At 48.3% G+C, this 24,534-nt stretch overlaps 1 protein-coding gene across 2 annotated transcripts; it reads left to right on the top strand.

Moving 5' to 3' along the window:
- Positions 1-6,708: 6,708 nt before the first annotated feature.
- LOC146869322 (keratin, type I cytoskeletal 17-like) lies at positions 6,709-20,719 on the top strand. Of its 2 annotated transcripts, none has more exons than XM_085649180.1 (8): positions 6,709-7,259; positions 9,951-10,033; positions 11,119-11,275; positions 11,764-11,925; positions 12,009-12,134; positions 13,028-13,245; positions 15,197-15,324; positions 20,326-20,719. In XM_085649180.1, exons 1-8 carry the CDS (start codon positions 6,759-6,761, stop codon positions 20,343-20,345), a joined length of 1,395 nt encoding a protein of 464 aa, XP_085505306.1. In that variant the 5' UTR covers positions 6,709-6,758; the 3' UTR covers positions 20,346-20,719. The 2 variants fall into 2 exon arrangements, with proteins under 2 accessions (XP_085505306.1, XP_085505394.1); XM_085649268.1 differs by having other exon boundaries at positions 20,337-20,545.
- The last annotated feature ends 3,815 nt before the right edge of the window (positions 20,720-24,534 follow it).

Raw genomic sequence — 24,534 nt, 5'->3', positions numbered from 1 at the left:
ACACTGCTCTTCACGAAGCAGGTACGTCGGTGTAAACACAATATCCGACAGCCTTGTACCTCCCGGTTCCTCCCTTTATAGGGCGTGTTTTCCTTGAGTTATGTAACAGCTCTCCTGTTTACATAAGGGCGTGTTTCCCTTGAGTTATGTAACAGCTCTCCTGTTTACATAAGGGCGTGTTTCCCTTGAGTTATGTAACAGCTCTCCTGTTTACATAAGGGCGTGTTTCCCTTGAGTTATGTAACAGCTCTCCTGTTTACATAACCTCTCAACCGCTAAGCATCCTGGGAGATGTAGTCCGTTTTCGCTGGTTACCGTTTTCCTCCCCTCGTATGACAGGAATTCTTGACAGTACATCCTCCCTCTCAGCAGCTCCCCACGGGTCCAGCGCTGGCAGGAAAACGCCGATGGAACAAGGAGACCAAGCGCGGAGCATGAACCCCTTCAGCCGGTTCCCATGAATGCTCCTCCGGGCCATAGCCTTTCCACGCAACCAGGTACCACAGCTTCCCCCTGCGCCATTTGGACGCCCGTATGCCCGACACTTCATACTCCACCTCCGACTCCACGCATACCGGCCTAGGTGTCCCAGACGGCTTGGAGGGTGCTGGTTTGAGCAATGATACATGAAAGACAGGGTGTATCCGCAATGACTGGGGCAAGCACACCTTCACGTTCACGGGACCCATACACTTGGTAATTCGATAGGGGCCCATGTACTTGGGATGGAACACACTGTTCTTTCGAAACCTCATGTTTCTTGTGGATATCCAGACGTAGTCTCCAGTGCGGTACAGTGGCCCGGGCCTTCTCTTCCTATCTGCCGCAGCCTTGTATCTTCTCTTGGCCTCTATTAGGACAGCCCTTGAGCGCATCAACGTGTCTTTTATGTGTGCCACCCTGTCCGCTGTGGCGGGAATCCTGTCCTCTCTGAACGGATGTAGAAATGGCAAGAACCTGGGATGTTGGCCATAGTTGCTATAGAACGGAGATGACTGTGTGGAGCTGTGAGTGGCGTTGTTATAGGCTATCTCTGCAACCCATAGCAAGTCGACCCATTCTTCCCTGCCCTGGTCCACAAAACATCGCAGATACTGTTTGAGCGTTTGGTTCAGGCGCTCGGTTTGGCCGTCCGTTTGAGGGTGGTAGCTGGTGGACAGGGCGGTCTTAACATGCAGCGCAGTGCACCAAGTCTTCCAGAATTGCGCAGTAAACTGCGACCCCCGGTCCGACACGATCACCCCAGGTAATCCATGCAGTCGTACCACATTCTTTAGGAGTAGTGACGCCAATTCCCCGGCCGTAGGGACTCTCTTGCAGGGGATGAAGTGCCCCATTTTCGTCAAGTAATCCACCACCACCAGTATTGCCGTCATCCCCTGGTCTACCGGTAGGCCCACCACGAAGTCCAGTGATATGCTATCCCATGGTCTATCCGGGGTCGGAAGTGGATGTAAGAGCCCTTGGGTTCGGCCATGGTCGGCCTTCATGGTAGCACACGTAGGACACTCCTGTCCCCACCTCCTGACATCCACTCTCATGGTTGGCCACCAGAAATGCCGTCCCATGCTAGCCACCGTTTTTTCAAAGCCCAAATGACCTGCGCATGGAGAGTCATGGCACCAGATGAATGCTTGTTTCCTTAGCCTAGGCGTGGGTATCAATAGGCACCTGCCCTTCAGGGGTATCCCGTCCTTCAGCTGCCATTCTCTGTGACTGAGGAGCCACCTCCGCCATGCGAATGACCTGATCCCTCTCTTTATTCCCCACAGGAAAGTATCCGGTTGGATAACCCCCAATACCATCCTCGGGGAAATGATGGAACGCTCGGTTGCAGGCAATGGTTCCTTAACTGCAGATTGACGGGACAGGGCGTCCGCCTTCCGGTTTTCCGTCCCCGGCCGATATGTGATGCGGAAGTTGAACCCCGCAAAGAAGATCATCCACCGCAGCTGCCTGGGAGAAAGGTGTCTAGTGGCCGTCATGAACTGTAGGTTCCAATGGTCCGTGTACACCGATACCACATGTCTTGCCCCCATCAACCAATGCCTCCATTCGGTGAAGGCGTCCTTGATTGCGAGAAGCTCCTTCTCCGCAATATGGTAGTTGCGTTCGGCGTCGTTGAGTTTGCGGGACATGTACGCAACGGGATGAAGCACCCCTGTGTCGTGGTTGCGTTGGGACAAGATAGCCCCCAGCGCCACATCCGACGCGTCCGCTTCCACCACGTAGGGGAGATCCGGATCGGGGTGAGCCAACACCGGCGCCTTACCAAAGGCGCTTTTCAGGGCCTCAAAGGCTTTGTTCGCTTCAGGGGACCAGACAAACTCCTTGGACTTCCTCAGTAGCTGTGTGATTGGGGCCACCACTCCTGAAAATCCATCTATAAACCGCCTGTAAAAGTTGGCGAATCCAATGAAACTTTGGACGTCCTTCACGCTTTGGGGCACCGGCCATTCTTTCACCGCCTTGATCTTTCGTTCTGCCATCTCCTGTCCCTCTGGACTCAGCATCACTCCGAGGAATTCCACGGATGTGACGTGGAAGTCACACTTGCTGAGTTTACAAAACAGCATGTTTTCCCTCAGCTTTTGGAGCACAGCTTTGACGTGGTGCACGTGCTCCTCCACACTGGACGAATAGATGAGGATGTCGTCGATATATACGACCACGTAGATATCCAACTCCTCTCTGAATACCTCATTCAAAAAGTACTGAAAGGCTGCCGGGGCGTTGCACAGACCGAACGGCATGACGAGGTACTCAAAAAGGCCGAACCTGGTCTTAAAGGCGGTCTTCCACTCGTCTCCGTCCCTCATGCGCACCAGATGGTATGCCCCTTTCAAATCCAACTTGGTGTAGATACGAGCTTTCTTGACCTGTTCCAGAAGTACACTGATGAGAGGCAAGGGGTACCGATTTATTATGGTTATCGCATTCAATGCCCTAAAGTCCACACAGGCTCTCAGCTCCCCATTAGCCTTCGGGATGAAGAAGAGTGGCGAGGCGGCCGGAGACTTGGACGGGCGGATGAATCCTAGCTTGAGGAGTTTATCCAGGTACCCCCGGAGATGCACGTTTTCAGGCTCCGTCAGGGCATACAGCCTGCCGCTGGGAACGCTGGCCCCTGGCACCAGGTCGATCTGGCAGTCAAACTGTCTATGTGGTGGTAGCACTTCCGCCTTCACCTCATCAAATACATCCTCAAAACTGTGATAAGCCTGGGGGAGAGCCACATCTTTTTCTGCCGCTGTAGCCACCGTCTGACTCCCGCTCTCATCTGCGTCAAGGGATTCCGTTCTTATTCCACAATGCAGGATGCAATACGGTGACGTCATTTCGATGCGATGTGTTGGCCAATCCACAAAGGGGTTGTGTTTCTGTAGCCACGGCAATCCCAATATGACGCCATATTGGGGAGCTCGGATGATGTTAAAATCGATTTGTTCCAAATGGTTCCTCCCATATCTCATCCGCAGGACCCCCGTGTGCTGTCCGATGGGCCCCGTCACCAATCGCCTTCCGTCTACCGCATAGACGTCTTCGGGTACTGCTTTGGGAAGAAGCACTAGCCCTAGCCTGCATGCCTCGTTGTGGTCCATAAACATGCCAGTGGCCCCTGAATCCACCATGGCCACAACGGGTATCCACTGGTCATGCACTCCCACGTGCACCGTGATAAACAGGTGTCGTTGTCCCTTAGTGACCGAGTTGGAAAGTGAAGGGATGGATGAGTGACTCCGAGATGCCCCTTCTCTGGTCTTGGAGTCCTCTAGTTTTCCGCCGGTATGTCCACCACGGCTGTTACCGACCGGTTGGCCCGATAGCGTGACGTCTTCGGTTTGGCAGGGCATTCACGTACGTAGTGGCCTTTTTTGCCACAATATAGGCACAATCCTTGTTTACGGCGTGACTCTTTCTCCGTGGCTGTGAGGCTCGCTCGTATTGCGCTGATGTCCATGGGTTCTCCCTTGGATGCGGTGGAAGTTTCAGGACTTCCCACCGTCACATAGGATGGAAGGGATTTTCCTTTTCTCCCATGATCCCCCTTTCTTTCACTTAGCCTATGTTCCAGCCGTAATACCAGGTTGATAAGGCCCTAACATGTCTTGGGTTGAGGGTCAATATGAGCCACGGCGTCCTTGAGCTCATCGCACAGCCCTTGATGGAAGAGCGCCGTCTGTTTAGCAACAGGCCACTTGGTTTCCGCAACCAGCCTTCGGAACGCGTTGAGATACTGCACCAGGTCGTTGGATCCCTGTCTCAACTCAAGCATTTCACGGTCCGCCGTGTACGAGTCAGCCCTTCTGTCGAATACCTTCAGGAATTCCTCGCGAAAAGCACCCCAATCACATAAGAGGGGGTCGTCCCTGCTCACCAGAGGTACGGCCCATTGTGCCGCGTTTCCAGCCAAATAGGATTTAAGGAAAGCCACACGAGCCTGACTCGTGGGGAACGCCTTTGGTTTGCACGATAAATGTAGCGCCACTTGTGTGAGGAATACCTGCACTGTGTTAGGATCCCCACTGTACCTCTCCGGTGTTGCCAAGGGGATGGCTACCGGCATTTCCACTACTACCGCAGGGGTCTGGTTCGTGAGGGAGGTGCTGGGCGTGAGCGGGTCCAATTGGATAGCATCCAGTCTGGCTTTTACATCGGCTGTTTCTTGCCTAGAGGCAGCCACTTCAACTTGCATGGCCGCTAAAGCAGCCAGCACATCATCAAGTGTTGCCATGTCTGTTATCGACCGGGAGACAGTTAGTGTTATTAAGGTCGGATATTTTGTAACGCCCTGAACGTCTCAGGATCGTTTAACAGACACGACAATGAGGACGCAACCACTTGTGAAGGGTTAGTTCTTTTAATGAAGGCAAATAAAATACAAAGAACAAACAAAAGTTATAGTCACTGGAATCCTCCAGGCTAAGTACGTTACCAGCCCACAGCACGGATGGTCCTAACCGTCCTCTGCATATACGCCGATCCCGGCGTATGCCAACAGAGGGCAGAAATGAAATGGCCGACAATGCCAATCGGTAGGCTGTGAGGGGCACGAAGAGTGTTGGGGAGAATCGAGGAGTCAGGGAAACACCCAGCCGGGGTCTCTACCTGAAGGGAGCAGCCGCTCAACCTCTTCCTCAGACTGCACCGGGACGCGGAGTCACCTTCTGGTGATGCGTCACCGATACCCCAATCACAAGCAAGAAGACTGAACCGAGAGCAGCCGCTCGATCGATCCTGTGGACTTCCGAGTCTGTAACGCGGCAAACACCTCCTGGTGTGCGTTACAGCTGGCAGTCCCTGTGTCTCTGGTCGGGCTGGGAGTTACGACTCCAACCAGCAAAAGCGCCACTGCGCTTGGACTCAGCCGAGTCAAAAAGCGAAGCTCAATGGTTGACCGGTAGAGCTTCCGGGTCCTTCACAGGTGACGATGGGGCAAGGCACGGCCCAGGGAGTAACGACTCGACCTACCTCCGTTCTTGCCTTACTGGAGCACCACTCCGGAACACTGCTCTTCACGAAGCAGGTACGTCGGTGTAAACACAATATCCGACAGCCTTGTACCTCCCGGTTCCTCCCTTTATAGGGCGTGTTTTCCTTGAGTTATGTAACAGCTCTCCTGTTTACATAAGGGCGTGTTTCCCTTGAGTTATGTAACAGCTCTCCTGTTTACATAAGGGCGTGTTTCCCTTGAGTTATGTAACAGCTCTCCTGTTTACATAAGGGCGTGTTTCCCTTGAGTTATGTAACAGCTCTCCTGTTTACATAACCTCTCAACCGCTAAGCATCCTGGGAGATGTAGTCCGTTTTCGCTGGTTACCGTTTTCCTCCCCTCGTATGACAGGAATTCTTGACAGTTTCACTTTGCGCCCTTTTCCTATATATCCTAAGCACCATGTTCTCACTTCATTGAGCACTTTCATAATGTATATTTGATGCTGTCTTATTTTGCATATTCAGAATGAATCAATATCGTTTGATTTCTATTCATATAGTCATATTGTTTTGGTGTGATTCGAATTTGATGTATTGTATGCAGTTGTTCTGTTAGGTAATCCCTATGGGACATTGTCAATTGTTATCAAGTATACTCTGGTCCCACATTGTCATATGGGTTACTCTTGCAGTTCTTACTATACTAAAGTTTATATAACGTCACTTCCTATGATGTTACAGGATCGAATGGTGGTTATATGATGTCACATCTGCTACTCCTACCATTTTGGTGATTCAACGCCCATGGTCAAAGTTGTATTTAATGTTGGAATTCTATGTTTGTGAGAAGTCCTTCTGCTATGTCTTTGGCGTGTACATATATTTAGTTATCAAAATCTGGTCACCCTGACATGCCTGGATGTGTGGAAGGTTGGGTGGCTGCAGAAAGGAGCACAGGGGTGCCCAACAGCTCGAGAGCCAGAAGAGCAATCAACACTTTTGCAGCTCATTTATCAAAACCTGAAAAGTAAATTTCTCTGAAAAGGATTCCGTGCTCCGCCCTTCTCCCATCCTGACAGGACAAACAGCCCTAGGGCAGCGGTGTACATGGGAAAGGAACAAGGATGATTAATAATGAGTGTAATTGATCTTTTAAAGAGTGAGAGAGAATAAGTTGTTAAACACTCCACATTGACATGGAAAATAGTACTAGTGAGCGGGCACACCCTCTCCTATTTGTATATAAGGAGTAACCATTTGCCCAGCAGCCAGTCACCAGCTCCGCTGCCTTTCTTGAGTTGGTGCACCTACAATAGTACAGCATGGCAAGCTTACGCAGTAGTATTGGGAGCATATCCTCTCGTAGTGTTACTTCTCAGAATACTGGTGGTAGACTGGGTGCTAGTCAGGGTAGCCATGCTGGGAGTTCTTTCGGGGGCTATGCTGGTGGCAGCTTTGCTGGTGGTGCTGGAAGGGGCTTGGCTGGTGGTGTCGGAGGTAACTTTGGTGGTGGTGTTGGTGGTGGGTTTGTTGGCAGTGACCAGGAGGGCCAGTGGGGCCAATGGGGCCAGGCTGGCTATGGGGACCAATGGAGCCATGCTAGTCAAGGACATAGTGAGGGCCTTCTCTCTGCCGGGGAGAAGGAGACCATGCAGAACCTCAACGATCGCTTGGCTACCTACTTGGACAAGGTCAGGCAACTAGAGGCTGCCAACGCCGAATTTGAGCGTAAAATCAAAGAGTGGTACGCAATGCAAAGACCAGCTGCGGGAGAAAAGGACTACAGCAAATATTTCACACAAATCGCAGATCTGCAAACTAAGGTAAAGTATCATACCACGTTCAATTAATTCCTTGTTTTAGACAATGATCTCGCCAATTAACAATAACTTCTTGCTCTCCTTCTCCATCCTTTGGAGTGTGCCTTATCTAAGTTCTTCGATCAGTTGCTCTATTTACTTCTTTTTCTCACAGACGTTTTTTTCTAATTATAACCTAACCACTTTATAGAAATTGAAAATAATGTATCATCATCATTCTTGACAGACACGCCGACGTGTATAAAGAGGTTGAAGCATAAACAACTGTCGATATCGCAAGTAATTAGGCCAATGTTCGCTCCCATGTGTGTACCCTATCTTAGAGGCGATAACCCAAACTATACCCGAGTTCCTATGTGTGGCCCCCAGTACCTCTCCTGCACGTGTGCCTAAACCTTTTGCTCCCTAACGTTCTTCCTTGAACTGCAGGATAAAATCTAGTCATTATGTCTGGGCTCTAAAAAAAACACAAGGTTTGAAAGCAAATGTTTAGAGATAAAGCGATGGTCGTGGTATTGTTGTGTTATTCGTTACTTAAGCATAGGTCCATCAATTGTTGCAAATTGCTCTAAACATTTGGTCATACACTACAATCAATTAACAGATATACTTTGTGCAGAAAAGAGCATAAAAACAGTATAGAAGCTGTAGAAGATGTCATGCAGTTAAACATATAGACATTCATATTATGTTAGAAAAGTATGATACTACAGATAAGTTAAGGCAGAAAACATCAATTTATTTCCTGGCATGGAAATACAAAAAGGCAGCTTTGAAGCACAGGAACCATTTTATGAGAATGACTAGATGTAAATCATATTCTGTACAGGATGTTTTCTCCTCTGATCTTGAACCCCCCCCCCCCCCCTGGTTTAGCCTGAGGCCAAATCATACTGGAAGGCAACTTCTTACAACAGCTTCAATCACTGACGCACACAGCCGCAAATAACACGTTTTCCTTGTGGAAATTTCCCATTTGCATTATGAAGTTAGAGGTATAAAGAGTATCACAAAACCTAATAACATCTCCCCATGACTCCAAACATGACTAATTAGTGAGCCCAAGAACAACCCATTAAGACAGAAAGCTGTTTCTCAGGGTCCTTGCAGTTTCTATGGAATTGTAATCCCAGGATTAGCAACATCCTTTGTTTCCAACCCTCCTACATCATAGTCTTTGGGAGAACTGCTCTTGCGGCAGCTTCACACACTCGAACGTTCATTGTGGCACCGGAAACTGAAGGTGGCCCAGAAAAGAGAGAAAGAGTCTGGTCAGCAGACCTCGATAAGCAACTCGTAACCGTTACTTGCCTTCTGCAATCAGACTGCTCTAGCTTGTTGGAGCATTTAGAAGCAAATTAAAACTTGTTTACATGTATGAAATTGCAATCTAAATATATTATGTGAATACTTTGCGATACAAAATGAATGTCAATTAATCTCAGCAGCTTTCATTCAAAATCAGTTTAAACAAATGTCAGGGCTGGATGTACGTACAACTGGTTGCAATTTCCTACCAGTTTGTTTGCGACCATGTGTGGTAATTTGTTGAGCCTACATACTAATGGGTCCTTTTGCAAATTACCGATTTGTAGTGGATCGCGATTCGACATACCTCATGAATATAAATGAGGAAGGTCACAATCTGAGAACCACTAGAATTTGCTGCCATCACAGGGGGGGGAGGGAGGGGGGTTAACTGCTGGGGTCAGCAAACCACCAAATCTGTGATTGGTTTAAAAAAAATAATATTTTCAAATGTAGCCTGTTTTTCTTAAAGGAAAATAGAATGCATTTAAAAATTAAAAAATAAATGTTTCATTTAAATTTTTTAAGAGTAAGCAGTGGTCTGTGGGACCACTGCCCGCTCTTAAAAAATATTGTTTTAAACATTCTGAAAGGGGTCACCAGGGAACCCCTTCCCATTTGCAAATGAGTTACCACCAATTTTGAGATGGTGGTAAAATATGAATGTTTTGCGACCACATTTCAGTCCCAAATCATTAGTATATTCCAGTACAATTTGGTATTTGGAAGGGAAACCTGCCCCTTCAAAATACCGAATTGTTATTACGTTGCAAACCCAAATTGTGATTCGGTAATGTGTTACAGGATCGCAAGTTGCATTTGATACATTAGAAAAAGCCTTTTTGTGTTCGCAAATGGCTCGGTTTGACAGCAAAAAGGCTTTAAACTTCTAACCCAAAATTCCTTATGAGGCAGCTATTTTTCTTTTCCAATAGACCAAGGAAGTCCCTCTGTGTACCGAACTTTGCAGCTGATTTTACTGTACAGAATGTAATACAGAGATCTAAGTACCAACTGGAGAAACATGAAATATGATTTTTCTAAAAGAGAACCAGAATGGGGGCTTCATGTGGACTAGACTTGAGAAACTGAAGTGATATTTTGTTTTCTGGCAATTTTCACTATATTAATAGGTTATATTGATAGCGTATTCAGATGCTGTTGTTCTCGTGTTTCTAGTTCAGTGTGACTTTCAGCACTTTAAGCAGCAGGCTTTCTCAGTAGCTCAGGGTTTACAGATTTGGAGGTCACCACATAGTCAACAGGAAAATGTAATATTGCAATTCCCATTGTGAATAACATGGCCCAGCCTGCAGTCCACGTTAAGCGCAATATTCTATAAACACGTAGGCCTTAACTCTTTCTTCTGCCATCCTGTGCTTGCAGATCTTAACTGCCCAAGTGGCCAATGCCACCATCGTCCTGCAAGTCGATAATGCAAGGCTGGCTGCTGATGACTTCAAACTCAAGTGAGTAAAACATATGGCTCACCTCAGCACACTTCCAACTCAGGCAACGTGGACAGTAAAGAAACATTGATGCCTCCTAGCACACTCAAGGCCGTGGTCCCCTATAGCGGATAACGCACTGTTACTAGGGACCTATACAGGCAGCTTCTCTTACTTTACTGACACCATTCTTAAGAAAGTGAGCATTGGCAGTTTTAGCTTCTCGCTAAAGGCCTTAAATTTAGAAAGATAACTTTAATGTAGAGAAATTGCCCCCACAATGTTTCTATTACTTTAACACAGTATAAGCTGCTGAGGACATCAGCAGAGCATGGATGGATGGAAACATGCCCACTGCTTACACAAAGCCTTTAATAGCCTATGAGAGGAACATACTTCCTTAAAGTGAAGCATGTTTAGGAGGTTTTTCAAAGAGTTTAATCACTGCAATGTGGGAAAGGAAGTGGGACAGATGTATACGCCCTACATTTGGTGAAAAAAGAGGTAACTCTAGTAGCGGAGTGATGTGTTTGCACTGGTCTCACTGCAGCTATATTTCCAGACTGAATAGTTTACAATCGTGCTGGTGTAATTTGGCGCCAATGTTTGCAGTACATGTTAAGTGCAAAAACAACATTTTAAATGACTGAGCAGTGGCAAAACAGACATTCGCAGTCCAAATATCGGTGCAGATGTCATGGCAAATTTTCACCAGTACCAGTAAAATCAATTTAATAAAAAATACTTTTTTTATTACTCGGTGTAAGAAATTATGGTATATGTCATAATTCACTAATAGGTGGGTAACTCCTGTCTGTGGCCAATTAGAGATTTAGGGGCCACTCAGAATGAAGGTTTACAAAGTGTTCCTTGAGAAAGTCTTGGGATTTTCTGCCCCAAAAGACACTCAATAGATGTTCAGCTCACTTCCACTAAGGCTCGTTCTATCTATATTCTATCGTAGCTGACACCATGTTTGGCTGAGAGGGGTAAGGCTTGTTGCACCACATGTATCTTCACCCCTAGCGTGAATATGATCAGGCAATAGCTAAGAGAATAGATAGAACATGTTTGAACAAAAGACCTGAAGCTTAATATGTTCCTAGGTATGAGACTGAGCTGATGTTTCGCCAGAGTGTGGAGACTGACACCAATGGACTGCGTCGGGTTATGGACGAGCTGACCCTGTCCAAATCTGACCTTGAGTCGCAAGTGGAGAGCCTGACTGAGGAGCTGGCAGCACTCAAGAAGAACCACGAGGAAGTAAGAGATAGCAATGTGTTTCAGATGGTCCTGGAAGTGATGAATATGGAATAAACCCATAACATCAATATGTTCAGTACCAACCTTTTAGAGGCCAGTGAAAGGCACCAAATGTTTACATATACTATATGCCAACATTATCTAAATTGTGGTGCACGACGGCTGAGTCCATGCCAGGTTTACAGGCTATCCAATGACTATTTAGATTCATTGTACTGTAATTTGTGTTATGAGGATATGCTGCAATTTGGCATGGATCATAGATCAATGTTGGATACTCCAGTTGTAAACAGTCTGGTTTACGCTAAAATGTTGAACATTACTTAGTTGTTGAGTGACTTACACTACTTTTGTTGTCAATCAGTAACACATTTTAAAATTGCAGTAATCAAAATATTTTTCAACATAACTCAATTTGTAATGTTGATCTTCCATTGGTTTACATCTCTTGCATGAAAATTGAGGGGGTGTCTTATTTACTCTTGCAGGAGTTGAAGGGTCACCAAAGCGATACTCAAGGAGATGTCAATGTTGAGATGAAAGCTGCTCCAGGCATTAACCTCCTTGACCTCCTGACCAAGACAAGGGAGCAATATGAAAAATTGGCAGAGGAGAACCGCAAGCGGGCAGAAGAAGGGTTCAACCAAAGGGTGAGGACTCATCTATCCACTATGATGATTGCAAAAAACAAAACCAAGAAGACCCCATCAACTCTCCCTCATTTGTCTTTCAGAGTTCTGAGTTGAAACAACAGATCTCAACTGGGGTCGAGCAAGTGCAATCAAGTAAAAGCGAGGTGTCAGAACTGCGACGGTCCTTGCAATCGCTAGAGATAGAGCTGCAGTCACAAATGACAATGGTAAGAAAAGATTCACCTCTCAAAAGGCATCCCCACTCTTAGGAAACCTAATATTGTTGTGTGATAACTCAATAGAAATCTATTTCCAGTTATGCAATCAAAATTGATTGATGCACATTTTTCTCTCCATCAATTGTTCTTCACAACCCCTTTCCTACTCTGTAGAAGGATTAACTCCTGCCCTTGACAGAAATAAATCTACAATCATTTTCAGGGTGGGAATGGGTTGGGGGAATGGTGTGCAAATATCCATAAACTCGCAAGCTAGTCAGTGTTCTCGAATTTTCCATGGTATCCATGATCTGAATTCCCTCTTCCCCCAAAGACTATTGCATCATAAAGGTGTCATCATATACCTGGGTAAATTGATTTTCGAGTGCCACCTCACTCTTGTGAATTTCTTTAAATAATAAATGTTGCCATTTGTACACACACTTGGCTTTAATAATTGTGCCCAGTGCGTTTAGAAGAATAGAGAACGTAAGAACAACAGCCAATATTAACCCAAACTCCTGTCCTCCATTTTTAGGCACTTTTGTGTCATTGTGGTCTCCACCTTTCCCTCTGTTCCTCCTTCTTCTTGTTGGATCTCTCCCAGGCCTGGTTAATTTCCATTGACCTTATTCTATGGGTGGATGGCTGTTGGATCACTATCATTGGAAACTCTCCAAAATTGTTAATACAGAGCCAAGAAATGGATTAACCCAACTCAAATTCACTGAATTTCATCAGCTTCAGTGACGATTCACTATAAAAAGCTGGTACAAAAGGCAGAGTCAGGGGGAGGCTAACCAGCAATTATATGCATTAACAAAAAGAAACAATGTTTGTAGACTTAGTTCAGAGAGTTGCTTTCTACTTACTAACTGTGCAGTGTTTTGTTGATTTGACAGAAAAGTTCCCTGGAGATGGAATTGGCTGAGACAGAGGGACGCTATTGTTCTCAGCTAGGAGAGCTGCAAACCAAGATCAGCATCGTAGAGGAGCAGCTGGTCGAACTCAGGGCACAGACAGAGCACCAGAGTGATGAGTACAACCAACTCCTGGACATCAAGAGCCGGCTGGAGCAGGAAATTGTGACCTACCAGCATCTGCTTGAAGGCTCAGGCGGGTAAGGAGGTGGCAGCAATCCCCACCAAAGAATTTGTTTGCCCTTAGCTAAGCACAAAAGTTACGGATAGTCCATGTGCATTATTACAAGTACTATATATATATATAATGCACTTTTATTAAGGAGGGTGTTATATCTGTCGCATTTATGATGGAGTAACTCATCTGCCAAACACTAAATAAGGCCCTAAGTCTCTGAATAAAGGCTCCTAGGTGAATGAATGAATGAATGACAATTTCTAGAGCGTGAACAACTCTCCAAAGTGTGTCCTGGCGCTGAAAAATGATTATAGCATAAGGGAGAGGTGGCTACTTGCCAAGAATTAAGGAAGATGAAAGAGCTCGGCTTTAAGTTGTTTCTTCAAAAGATTTTGATTGAGGTTTTCCCTAATCTGCAGAGGGAGGGAATTCCACATCTTAGCTGACGTGCATGAGAAAGCCCTTCCACCGTGTCTAGATCATTTGATTCTGGGTATTACAAGAAGATGAAGAGTGAGGAGCGTAGAGGGTCATTTTTTCCATATATAGCTTGGCCCTACATTTGTCAGACATTTGTGTGTTAGACAGATTGCTTTAAACATGATGTACTTAGGCACTGGCAACAAATGTACATTTTTTAAGTGGTTGCTGATGGATATTGTTTTTAGGATTCAGAGCAGTAGCTTTGCTGCTATGTCATGCCTGAAGACGCTGTACAAGGTATTGGGGGCGTGCCGAAAATATAAGGCGTTCGCATTGTCTAGGTGGGAGACAATTAGTACATGAATCACTGTCTTAATTGAGGACAACACAGCATCTCAGGTACAATGACAATAGATGAAATGAAGCACTTTTTAAGTGATCTTTTTAAATGATGCCTAATGCAGTGCCTGCTGTCCCATTAGTGAGTTTGTTAAGTGCGATATATGGCTAAGGAGTTAAATGTTTGCTAAGGACATATTGCCTTTCATTATTTTCATTCTAGTATACAAGCACACATAATAGAAGAGAAGTATCTTGTGGTTTTGTATACAGGGATTTTAAAGTCATGGAAGTGTTCAAGGGACTGATTCCGACTTTGGTGGTGCTGCGCCGGCTCTGCGGCAGCTCAGCACCGCCAAGGCCGTGTAGGGACTGCCTGCCAGATTACGAGTAAAACTCGTGTCTGGAACGCTTTCCCTGTCTTTTCATTTGCCGTTCCCACGGCAGTGCCCTGAAAACGGGCGCCGCAAAGGGAGCGCAAAAGAAGTTCTAGAACAGTATGGACTGTGAGGTCCATGCCGCCCTGGAACTTGGGGTGCATGCAAACAGGGAAGCACATGTAGTGCCCCCCTGAATGCATCCCCATGATGGAGGGTGCCTGGGGGCCCTGTAGGGCCTCCTTTATTTCCCCTCTGCCAGTCTTTTCATGGCGGTGAGCCTGCCATGAAAAGGGCAGCGGAGAGGAAACTCATAATATGATCGCCGGATCACGGCCGCCCAGCCTTGCATATTATATAGGCCCTCTGCGCTGCCCCACAGCCAGAGAACGGCGGTTCCCTGGGGCAGCAGTGATCAGTCCTTAAAGCCGCCTCGTAATGAGGTGGATCCAGGACCGCCACCGCTGCGCCACCGCGAGTACAGCGGTTAATGACCGCCGTACTTGCAATAGGTCGCTAAGTGTTTTGTGCTATGTCAGTTAAATTGCAGGAGCAGTTTTATACCACGCAACCTACTTTTGAACCTTTTGCATTACTCACTGTGATGAAATGTGCCATTCCTTCTATCCTCAAGAAAGACATTGTTATAAGGCTCTTTACTCCTATACAGGTATTTATTAACTTCAGGAATGTGACAATGTTTATGTGTACTGTCCTATTACTAGGATGTTTTGATTGCAAAGATTTTTGTTAATCAAGCAGTAAAAAACTCATTCATTCATTCATAAGGCACTTTACTCAGGATAATAGAATTAATTGTGTTTCTGGATTCAGGTCCTCACAGATCCCACAAAGTAAACCTCAGCAAGACTCTGGCTCAGGAGGACGCAGCGGTTCCGGCGGCACCAGCGCGTCCACCGTGGCTACAGGCTACGGCTCTGGCACCGGGTCCTCTTCCAAAGGTAAATGCTCTCCTGCGATGCCCAGTGCCTATACATTTGAACCCCACAGTCACAATACACAGGCTCTGACACCATCCCTCGCATCCCACACCGGCTATGGCATACCAGTCACATGGCTGGGTTAGGTTCAGCAGTGCAGTTATTACCTTATAGTATCCGATGCTGAGATCTGCAAACAGCTCTGTCAGTGCACCTGCACTCTTAGCTACATCTCTTGTATTTCTAAAGCACTGAAGAGCTGTACAAGTGAAGCTCGGCTCTCGACGGCTGCACTCTCTGTAGTGTGACCCCCACTTGACTCCACCAATGGAGATCAATCCTGCCCTTCAGCAGCCCTGCTATTCCAATTCTGAACTCTGCAAAGGCACCCCAAGTACTGACCTGCAGCCAGGTGCGGCCCGTGCAGGTAAGAGCGGTGGGGCCGAGCGGGGGGCTATTCGACAGACGACCCGAGGGAAAATTCAAAACATAGTTTATTTTTCCCTGTCGTCGTCTGTAGAAATCCCCCCTCCTGCCCAAGCCCGGCCCCACCGCTCTTACCTGCACAGGCTGCTGCTACTTACAGCAGCCCTACTCTGTCACACATGCAACCTGTTACAGTTAGCGCTCTAGCGTTTCAGCTAGAGCGCTGGAGGACACGCGTAGGCTGCGCTCACGTCGGGGACGTGAGCGCGTAGATAAATAATAAACGGGCGGGCGAGCGAGGCAGTTCGCGCCCAACTGAGTACCGGGCTACAGTGTGGTTATTGCGCTGTGCGCGCTAGGCCCCTATCCATTCCCAGACAGCAAGGGTGTGTATCCAGGGCCCCCACCCCTCACAGGCAGAGGTCAGGGAATGAGACATCACACTGGCGACGAAGGGTAACTGCTGAACCCCAGGATCTCATCCACCGGCTGAACAGCCAAGGAAGCCTCGCCTAGCGGCGCAGCGCACCGCGCCTGCCCACGTGCAGCTACCAACTTGCCAAGTGAGTGCACGACGATCTCTGCTCACAAGTCGGGGGTTCCGATACCACCATGAGCGACACTGAGACGCCCGGCCCTGCGGGGGCACTGCCCCATCACCCCGCATCAGGAGTGCTGCCTCCTTTTAGCGAAGCCGCAGACCCCACGACCGCCGCTCCGCGGTGGCAGACATGGCTGGGTAGGCTGGAAAACTATTTCGTTGGGTCCAGGGAGACAGACGGAGCAGTGAAACGCTCCCTACTCCTCCACTATGCGGGAGAAGAGATTTACCTCCTGTTTAAGCACCTGCCCGACTTGGGACCCCCGACTGACTATGCAGCAGCGGTGGCAGCTCTGAATGCACATTTTGACCCCCAAGTCAACCCTGATTATGAACACTTCAAACTTCGCCAAGCGAAACAGCGCGAAGGGGAGTCGGTTGACGCGTTCCACGCGAGGCTGAGAGTCCTCGCTGACACGCACCTGGTCGGGGACCGGGCCAAGGAAGAAATCAGGGCGCAGCTGATATTGGGGATCAGGAGCAAAACGCTACGAGGCCTGATACTTCGCAAGCCCAACATAGCGATGAACGAAATCCTAGTCCTGGCCAGAACACACGATTTGTCAGCGGCGCGAGCAGAGGAGATGGATTTAGCCCTGGTGAAAGGAGCTGACAGTACCGTGGAGGTGAAGGTGGAGAAGACGGACGCAGTCCGGAGAAAGGAACGGCCACAGAGGCCCCGCGACCAGCGGGCCCCAGATCACGCTAAGCAATGCGGATACTGCGGATACGACGAACACCCCCTCAAGACATGCCCGGCTCGAGGGAAAACGTGCACCAACTGTGGCATCGACAACCACTTCGCGTCAGTCTGTCACAGGAAGACGCAAAGAAGCAGCCACAAGCGAGACAAACGAGTGAGGAAGCTGGTGCGACAACTGTCACACACGTCGCTGTCGTCGCAGCCGCGGCCCAGAAAAGAACATACCAGAGAGTACCCAGACTCAAGCACTGAGTCCGACGATGGGGAAGAAACGTACCTTGTGTTGTTCCCCAGAGCCCTCAAAAGCACCCGGCGACCACAGCCACGTTGTGACATACTAGTAGCTGGATCGGAAGTGAACGCTGTGATAGACACCGGCACGTCGGTGACGGTGATGGGCGTGCAGCAGTACAACCGCCTCAGACCGAGGCCGGAGCTCCAACCATCGAAGGCCAAGATATTCGCTTATGGAAGTGACACGCCGCTTCCGCTGAAGGGAAAGATGACGGTGGCAGTCCAGTCTGAAAAGGCGGAAATCATCATCGACGTTCATGTCATCAACCAGGAAGTAGACACACTACTCAGCGGCCACGCTGCAGAAGATCTAGGACTAATCACATTTCTCAGAGTGGTCAAAGATAGGCAAGTTGAAGACCTGCTGGAAGCATTTCAAGGCCTATTTTCAGGACTAGGAAAGATCAAAAGGCCGCCGGTACGGCTCCACATAGACCCTGCTGTACAACCGACAGCCCTTAGACACAGGCGCATTCCATTCCACTTACGCCCGTTAGTAGAGGAGGAGCTCCAAGATTAGAAGAACAGGGTGTAATAGAGAAGGTCACAGGACCCACGCCATGGGTGTCACCGATGGTGATAGCCGAGAAGCCACGTCAACCGGGGAAGATACGGCTATGCATCGACATGCGCCTCCCAAACAAAGCCATCAAAAGGGAAAGGCATGGATGACATTGTATCCGATCTAAATGGCGCCCGATGGTTCTCAAAACTGGACTTAAATGCAGGGTACCACCAACTCACCCTAGCAAAGGAGAGCCGTTACATTACCACCATTAGCATGCACTTAGGGCTAAGGCGGTACAGACGCCTGAATTTTGGGATCTCATCGTCCCGAACTTGGCCACCCTGGCCAAGCCCCTCAGGCGCCTTACCAAAACCGACGTGGTGTGGCAGGGGACTGACACCGAAGAAAAGGCATTTGAGGCGATCAAAGAGGCGCTACTAGACCAGGCGACATTAGTCTATTTTGATCCGACCAAGAAGACCGAAATTCTGGTGGATGCCAACCCCAAAGAGCTGCGGAGTGACAACGGACCCCCGTTTCAAGGACACGAGTTCGAAGAACTCCTAAAGTCACACGGCATCAGACACAGGCGCATCATCCCGCAATGGCCCCAAGCCAACGGGGAGGTGGAGCGGTTCATGCGCACCATCAACAAAATACTACGCATCGCCGTGTCCGAACAGCTAGACCCGGAACACGAGCTACAGCGATTCCTGGGGGAGTACCGCAGCACTCCCCATTGTTCCACCCGACAAGCGCCCTGGGCGCTAATGTTCCACGGAGCTCGCAGGGATGGGCTGCCAGTAGCCCCAGGCTGGGTAGCACCGCCATTCAGCGAGGAAGAAGCGTTCCTGAGGCGCCAAAGGCGAAATAACAGAGTCAGTGAGGCACGGAGGGCTGTGACCCGAGAGGTTCGGGCGGGGGACACGGTGGTCCTAAAAGAGCGCCGGCCAGGAGGAAAGTTTAAGACACGATATGAAAGAGGGTACTGGAGAGTGGTCGACCGTCGAGGGACCATGGTGACAGCGCGCCGAGGGAGAGACCTGGTCACCCGGAACATATCATGGTTCAAGGTGGTGAGGAGACCCGCAGACGACCAAAGGGCGGCAGACCTCGACGAAGACCATGACTCCGGGGATGCCCCGGAGAACACACCCGGCTCCGACCCACGGAACAACACAGAGTCTGAGCCAGGTGGCGCCGACTGCACAGGTGGTGGACCAAGGCAAGAGGTGGCACCCGCGGCCCCGGCCCCGGGCGCACGAAGGGCCGCCAGGTATGAGCTGAGGGACAATCCCAGGCCCAGCAGTCGGCTGAGAGACTTTGCGTGCCAAGTAAGTGGTGCGGCGAACTAAGAATTGAACTGTCGTCAAGGACTGAGTTGAGAAGGGATGTTACAGTTAGCGCTCTAGCGTTTCAGCTAGAGCGCTGGAGGACACGCGTAGGCTGCGCTCACGTCGGGGACGTGAGCGCGTAGATAAATAATAAACGGGGGGGCGAGCGAGGCAGTTCGCGCTCAACTGAGTACCGGGCTACAGTGTGGTTATTGCGCTGTGCGCGCTAGGCCCCTATCCATTCCCAGACAGCAAGGGTGTGTATCCAGGGCCCCCACAGGCAGAGGTCAGGGAATGAGACATCACAGAACCGACACATGGTCCGCACGCGACACCTTAGTCATGATCTGTTCTTACATGGAAACGTCAAGGTGATTAGTTGGTAACACACTTTCACTGCAGGCCTTGCTGTGGTTTATTTGAGCCATTCTCCTCATGCTCCGGTACTGATCGCCAGGAGGGCGTGTAGGCCCACTGCCCCATGTGACGCTTCAGTTGGCATCCCCCAAAGAGACCGCTCTGTACAGAGTGAACTGGATAGGGATAGACAATGCCGTTGAAATTGTCAAAGTAAGACTTGCTAGCTTTAACTCTTTGTTTTGAAGACCGGGGGAGGGGAAGATTCTCTGACAGGCGGGAGGGCAGATCGCCTCTCATGGAGGTACCAGAGTCAATTCACTTTTCAAGGAGCGCCACAAAGTTGTGACATGGGGACATTCATTCTAGGAGAGTGAGAATTTGCATAACTTTGTCACAACATTCCGGTTCATGTAAATTAAATATATATATATATATCTATGCTATTAGTGCGAGACGTGTTGCTGGACTATTTTCACATAAATAAAAGCAAGTCGAGGCGCTGACACCTGATATTTTCTACAGGAATCGGTTTTCTGCAATAAAAACACTAAACAAAATGTCATAATGCAAATTTCATAACGTAAAATTGGGACATTTCACTGGCATCATTTACCGTTACCCTAGTCCATGTTAATACATTAGACAAAGCCAGCTCACTGGCAGCAGGGCTGGGCCCTTTAACTTACAGGGAGCAAACCGAAATAGACGTCAGATTTGAACCCGCTGTGACGCATACACTTTGGTCGCTGCATCTCAGATTGAACAGCTCTTACGTGTTCCATATTTTGTTTTTCAGACCCTACCAAGAAAACATAACGATTACAGAGGACTTAGTTGATGGCAAATCGGTCAGTTCGAAACGGCAGGTACATGAAAAGTGATGCATTGGAGGAGGAGCTGGAGGTGCGAGCCCAGCCAATGGAACACGCGAGGAAAGGATTCCACCCAATAGAGCGCGTCAAAATCACTACACTTTCCGGGACTCCTTGGCCCTTCATCCGCACACGCCACTGGGAGATATTGTGAAAGAGGGTTCAAGGGCCTTCAATCTTGACATATTTGCTGTGTGGCTGCTTTTCTATCCACTACTGAACACTTCTTTTCCAGGGTGCGGGGACAGTTTTCCTTTTTAAGCCTGCTTCCTCGTTTGTTCGTTTCAATAAACTTTCTCTCTGATGCCACATTCAAAATGTCTTTTCATGTATTTGTGTTGCTCCCACCAGGTTCTTTTCAGGTTTCGGAGAATTCTTGCTTTAAAGGTCTTTACCACAGAACAAAGTCGGACATTGAGACCACATCTCGCTTCAGAGGCAGAAGGGGTTATAAGGAGATAATGTTGAGGGATGAATACATGGATGGGTGATTGGGATACATTTATACAGCACACAATAAATATTGTGTCTCTCTGTGCTGATGGGCATTATTGTATATCAGTCAGAAAGCAGAACGTGTAATTGTTCATTCTGCTAAGGAGGGATTTGATGATAGAGTGGTGTGTGAGATAGTTGGTCTCCTGCCTAATATCCCCTAGCAAGATATTCAAGTATCCGGGGCTTATCTTGGAGGAAGTCCTTCTTCCCTTTCTCTATCCCTGGCACTTAATTGTGAATAGTACATTTTTTTCTTCATGAGTGCAGTTGTCCGGTATGGATCAAAGGGTGAAATTTGTGATTAAATTTACCACCAGATTTTGAGTCTTGCACACAGATCTCTGCGGAGGTGCTCGTTATGAGTCGCCAGCATTGTATGGTATTGTATCGGGGAGAGGAGCTGTCCTAACGGCTAGGGCTGTCCACCTCGAAATCTGAGGAACTGGGTTCGGGTCTCGGCAATGACGCTGAACATCCTGTGATTCAAATCACTTAATCTCGCCGTGCCTAAAAAAAATGAATGTGTCCTCATGTAGCGCAACTGGTGCTATGTAAGGCGCTCTGATACCCAATACCTTCAGGTCAAGTTCGTGCTATATAAAACTCTGTAAAATAATAAAATAAAAAAATGCATTTATATAGTGCTTACTACCCCAGACAAGGCATTGAAGCTCTTTTTAGGCAAGTAGCACGCTATCCTGGAACCTATAAAGGATTAGTGGTGAATTAGCATAGTGAAATATGAAAGTAATTTGAGTGGTGGATATGTTGGTCAGTTATTTGGATTAAGAAGGATATTGGTGGGATAGAAGAGGGAAAAAGGTTTGTTTATATATATAGCGCTAGCTACCCCTGATGCGGTGTTAAAGTGCTTTTTCGGGAAGTAGCACACTACTCCAGAACCCATAAAGTATTAGTGGTGAATTAGTATGGTGAAATATGAAAGTGATTTGAGTGGTGGATATGTTAGTCAGTTATTTCGATTGAGAAGGATAGTGGAGCGATAGAGGTAAAAAGGTTTGCATTTAAATCGCGCATGCGACCTCTGATGGGGTGTTTAAGCATTTTTCCAGCAAGTAGCACGCAACTCCAGAACCCATAAAGTATTAGTGGGGAATAAGAAGTGAAATGGGAAAGTAATTTGAGTGGTGGATATGTTAGTCAAATATTTGGATTAAGAAGGATAGCGGAGGGATAGAAGAGGGTTAAAGGTTTGCATTCATATAGTTTGCTACCCCTGATGAGGTGTTAAAGCGCTTTTTCGGCGAGTAGCACGCTTCTTCGGAACCCATAAAGGATTAGTAAAGATGAGTAAAAGGGAGGTGGCAGGAGAAGAGTCAGAGGGAAGGATTTAGAAAGGCTTGTTTTGGGTGATCGGAATAGTAAAAGAGGTATGAGATGATGCAAGGAGGGTTAGAGTAAGGAACAGTCTAGAAAGGTTTATTTTGGTGATCACAGTAGTGGTGTGTGGTTTGGGGTGAATAAGAGGTTGGAGGCAGAGGATATTTTGCTAGAGGCATAGGGTGAGAAATTGGGTAGCGCATTGGAAAGAGTAATAGAAACAAGGTTTGAGATGAGTCATAAAGTTGAGGTTAGAGGATATATTGAGAGAGGTATAGGGTGAGAAATAGTGTAGTTTATTATATTTATTTTTGTGTTTTATAGAGCGCGAACTTGACCCGTTAGGGTATCAGAGCGCTTTACAGGAATCATAAATTTGAACAAAGGTTACGAGTTACCGAGTATGTAGCGAATGGGAGGGGGCGGGAGTGCTGGATACATAAGGAGTACGGACACATATGTACAGTTTACATTTACAATTTCTCAAGAACAATGTCCCAGGTTTCTTGGTGGGTCGACTAGGTGATCCAAAGGGAGGCAGTAGTAGGTAGGTAATCAGGGGCTCTGTGGTGGATAGAGGCAGAGTTTAAACAAGGAATTTACCCATAAGGAAGGTTTTGGCATAATGTTTTAAGCGTGCCAGAGAAGGGATCCTTCTAATGGCGGGTGGGAGGGAGTTCCATATTCTTGGTGTGGCCCCGGAGAAAGCCAGATTGTAAGTTGTTAATTTCCGCAAACATGCAGGTTTCCGCTCTCTTCCGCTGTCTGAGCAGTTGCTGGTACGGTAGCCTTTTTGAACCATGATGTGTTTCGCACCAACTGGTGAGAGCCTCTTCTCACTGTGATCATGGACCCTTTCACTTGTATCACCTCCCACAGCTCTTGTTCAAATGGTGTGCGAAACTTGGACCCCGGGTGTCTGTCCTTGACAACAAAGTAATCTCCCCTGCTGATTACTGTTGGCCTGGCTCTCCTTCTCTGGCTGGCTTTGTCGTTGGTGCGTTGTCTTGTCGCTTGAGTGCGCACCGGATCCAAGATTGCTGGCGACCATTTTTCACTGGCGGGAATCACATCTCTGACTGCTCGCTTCATCAGGAGGTCACTGGGTGCGCACCTGGTGGTGTAGTGTGGAGTCTGGCGATATGCTCGTAGCGTTCTGAGCCCAAATATAGCGAGGAGAGTGGCGAAGACCAAGAAACCCCGACGCAGGGTGTGGCCAAGGGGACCCAAAGTGGACTGGAAGCGAGACCTAAGCAGCGAGCAGGACACCGTTACCAGCTATGGAGTAACGCTCAACCCAGCACCCGACGGAAAGACTTTGTTTGCCAACTGTGAGCAGCTGTCTGGACACTGCGGACATTGCACTGTTTTGTTATGTTAGTTTATTGCGTTAGTTTGTTGTTTTGTTCGCCCATTGGTTAGATGGGATGTAGTGAGCCACCCGGCCCCTACTCTCCTCTGTTGCAGACAACTCCCTGGACCGGGCACGGACCAGGGAGTATAAATAAACGTGACATCAGGGCACGGGACTGGCGGCACAGAGATGCAACGCGCAATAGTGTTTTAGGCCCATGGCCCCTAATTGGTCCCTATAGCCCAGCTAGCACCTACCCAACCAAAGGACCCCAGTGTATCGGGTTACCAGATTACACCGTGGAGGTGGGAAGGGTATTTATGCCTTTCCCGGCCATCCTGGCGTCCTCTTTGCGCTGGACACGATGTCCAGGCACGCCAGGGTCGTCGTAGGGCCGTCTTTGCCGTTGGGGTTATTAAGGTGAGTCAGGGTTGAGTGTGTTGTCCTTGCCTCTTGCTCGGTGTATCTCCGGCTGTTGTGGCTTTAGGCTGTACCATGTATTAGCCGTGGTGGCGTGGCGCGAGAGACCCCGATGGTATGGTGTGTCCGGGAACCATTCAGGCGGTGTGCGTGGCTTGTTCCCCGGCGTGGAGGGGGGACAGGGACGGAGAGGCATTCCATCATTATTTCGCTTTGCTGGTGCCCCGTGAAACTTATTGTGTCAGAGACGCAGGAGCAGGCTTTGAAGCGCTGATAACCGGAAACAATACAATACTGAAAATGCTGTACTGCAATGCTCGTGCATCTGCTTTCAGCCATTGTTTCAGCTGGGTTGTCATTTACCCTGAGCGTAGCGGTGACCGTGGGGCTTGTGTTATGGAAGCCCGGTGGTGCGTTTTCCACGGATGTGGGTTGTAATGTTTTGTGGCCTTGGTCCCGACTGTGTTGAGATGAGGGGCATGTTTTTAGGGCGAGTTCACGGGCGTACTATCATGATGTA

Source organism: Triturus cristatus, chromosome 1_1, assembly GCF_964204655.1.
Source record: "Triturus cristatus chromosome 1_1, aTriCri1.1, whole genome shotgun sequence".
Lineage (NCBI taxonomy): Eukaryota > Metazoa > Chordata > Amphibia > Caudata > Salamandridae > Triturus > Triturus cristatus.
The sequence above is the reverse complement of the archived record's forward strand: the minus strand, read 5'-3'. Positions and strand labels throughout refer to the sequence as shown.

Excerpts from the sequence above, each read along its gene's own strand:
- LOC146869322 (XM_085649268.1), top strand. The coding sequence starts at position 6,759 with ATGGCAAGCTTACGCAGTAGTATTGGGAGCATATCCTCTCGTAGTGTT. Across the intron at positions 11,276-11,763 it reads TCAAGAAGAACCACGAGGAA|GAGTTGAAGGGTCACCAAAG; the intron begins GTAAGAGATAGC and ends TTACTCTTGCAG. Across the intron at positions 12,135-13,027 it reads TGCAGTCACAAATGACAATG|AAAAGTTCCCTGGAGATGGA; the intron begins GTAAGAAAAGAT and ends TTGATTTGACAG.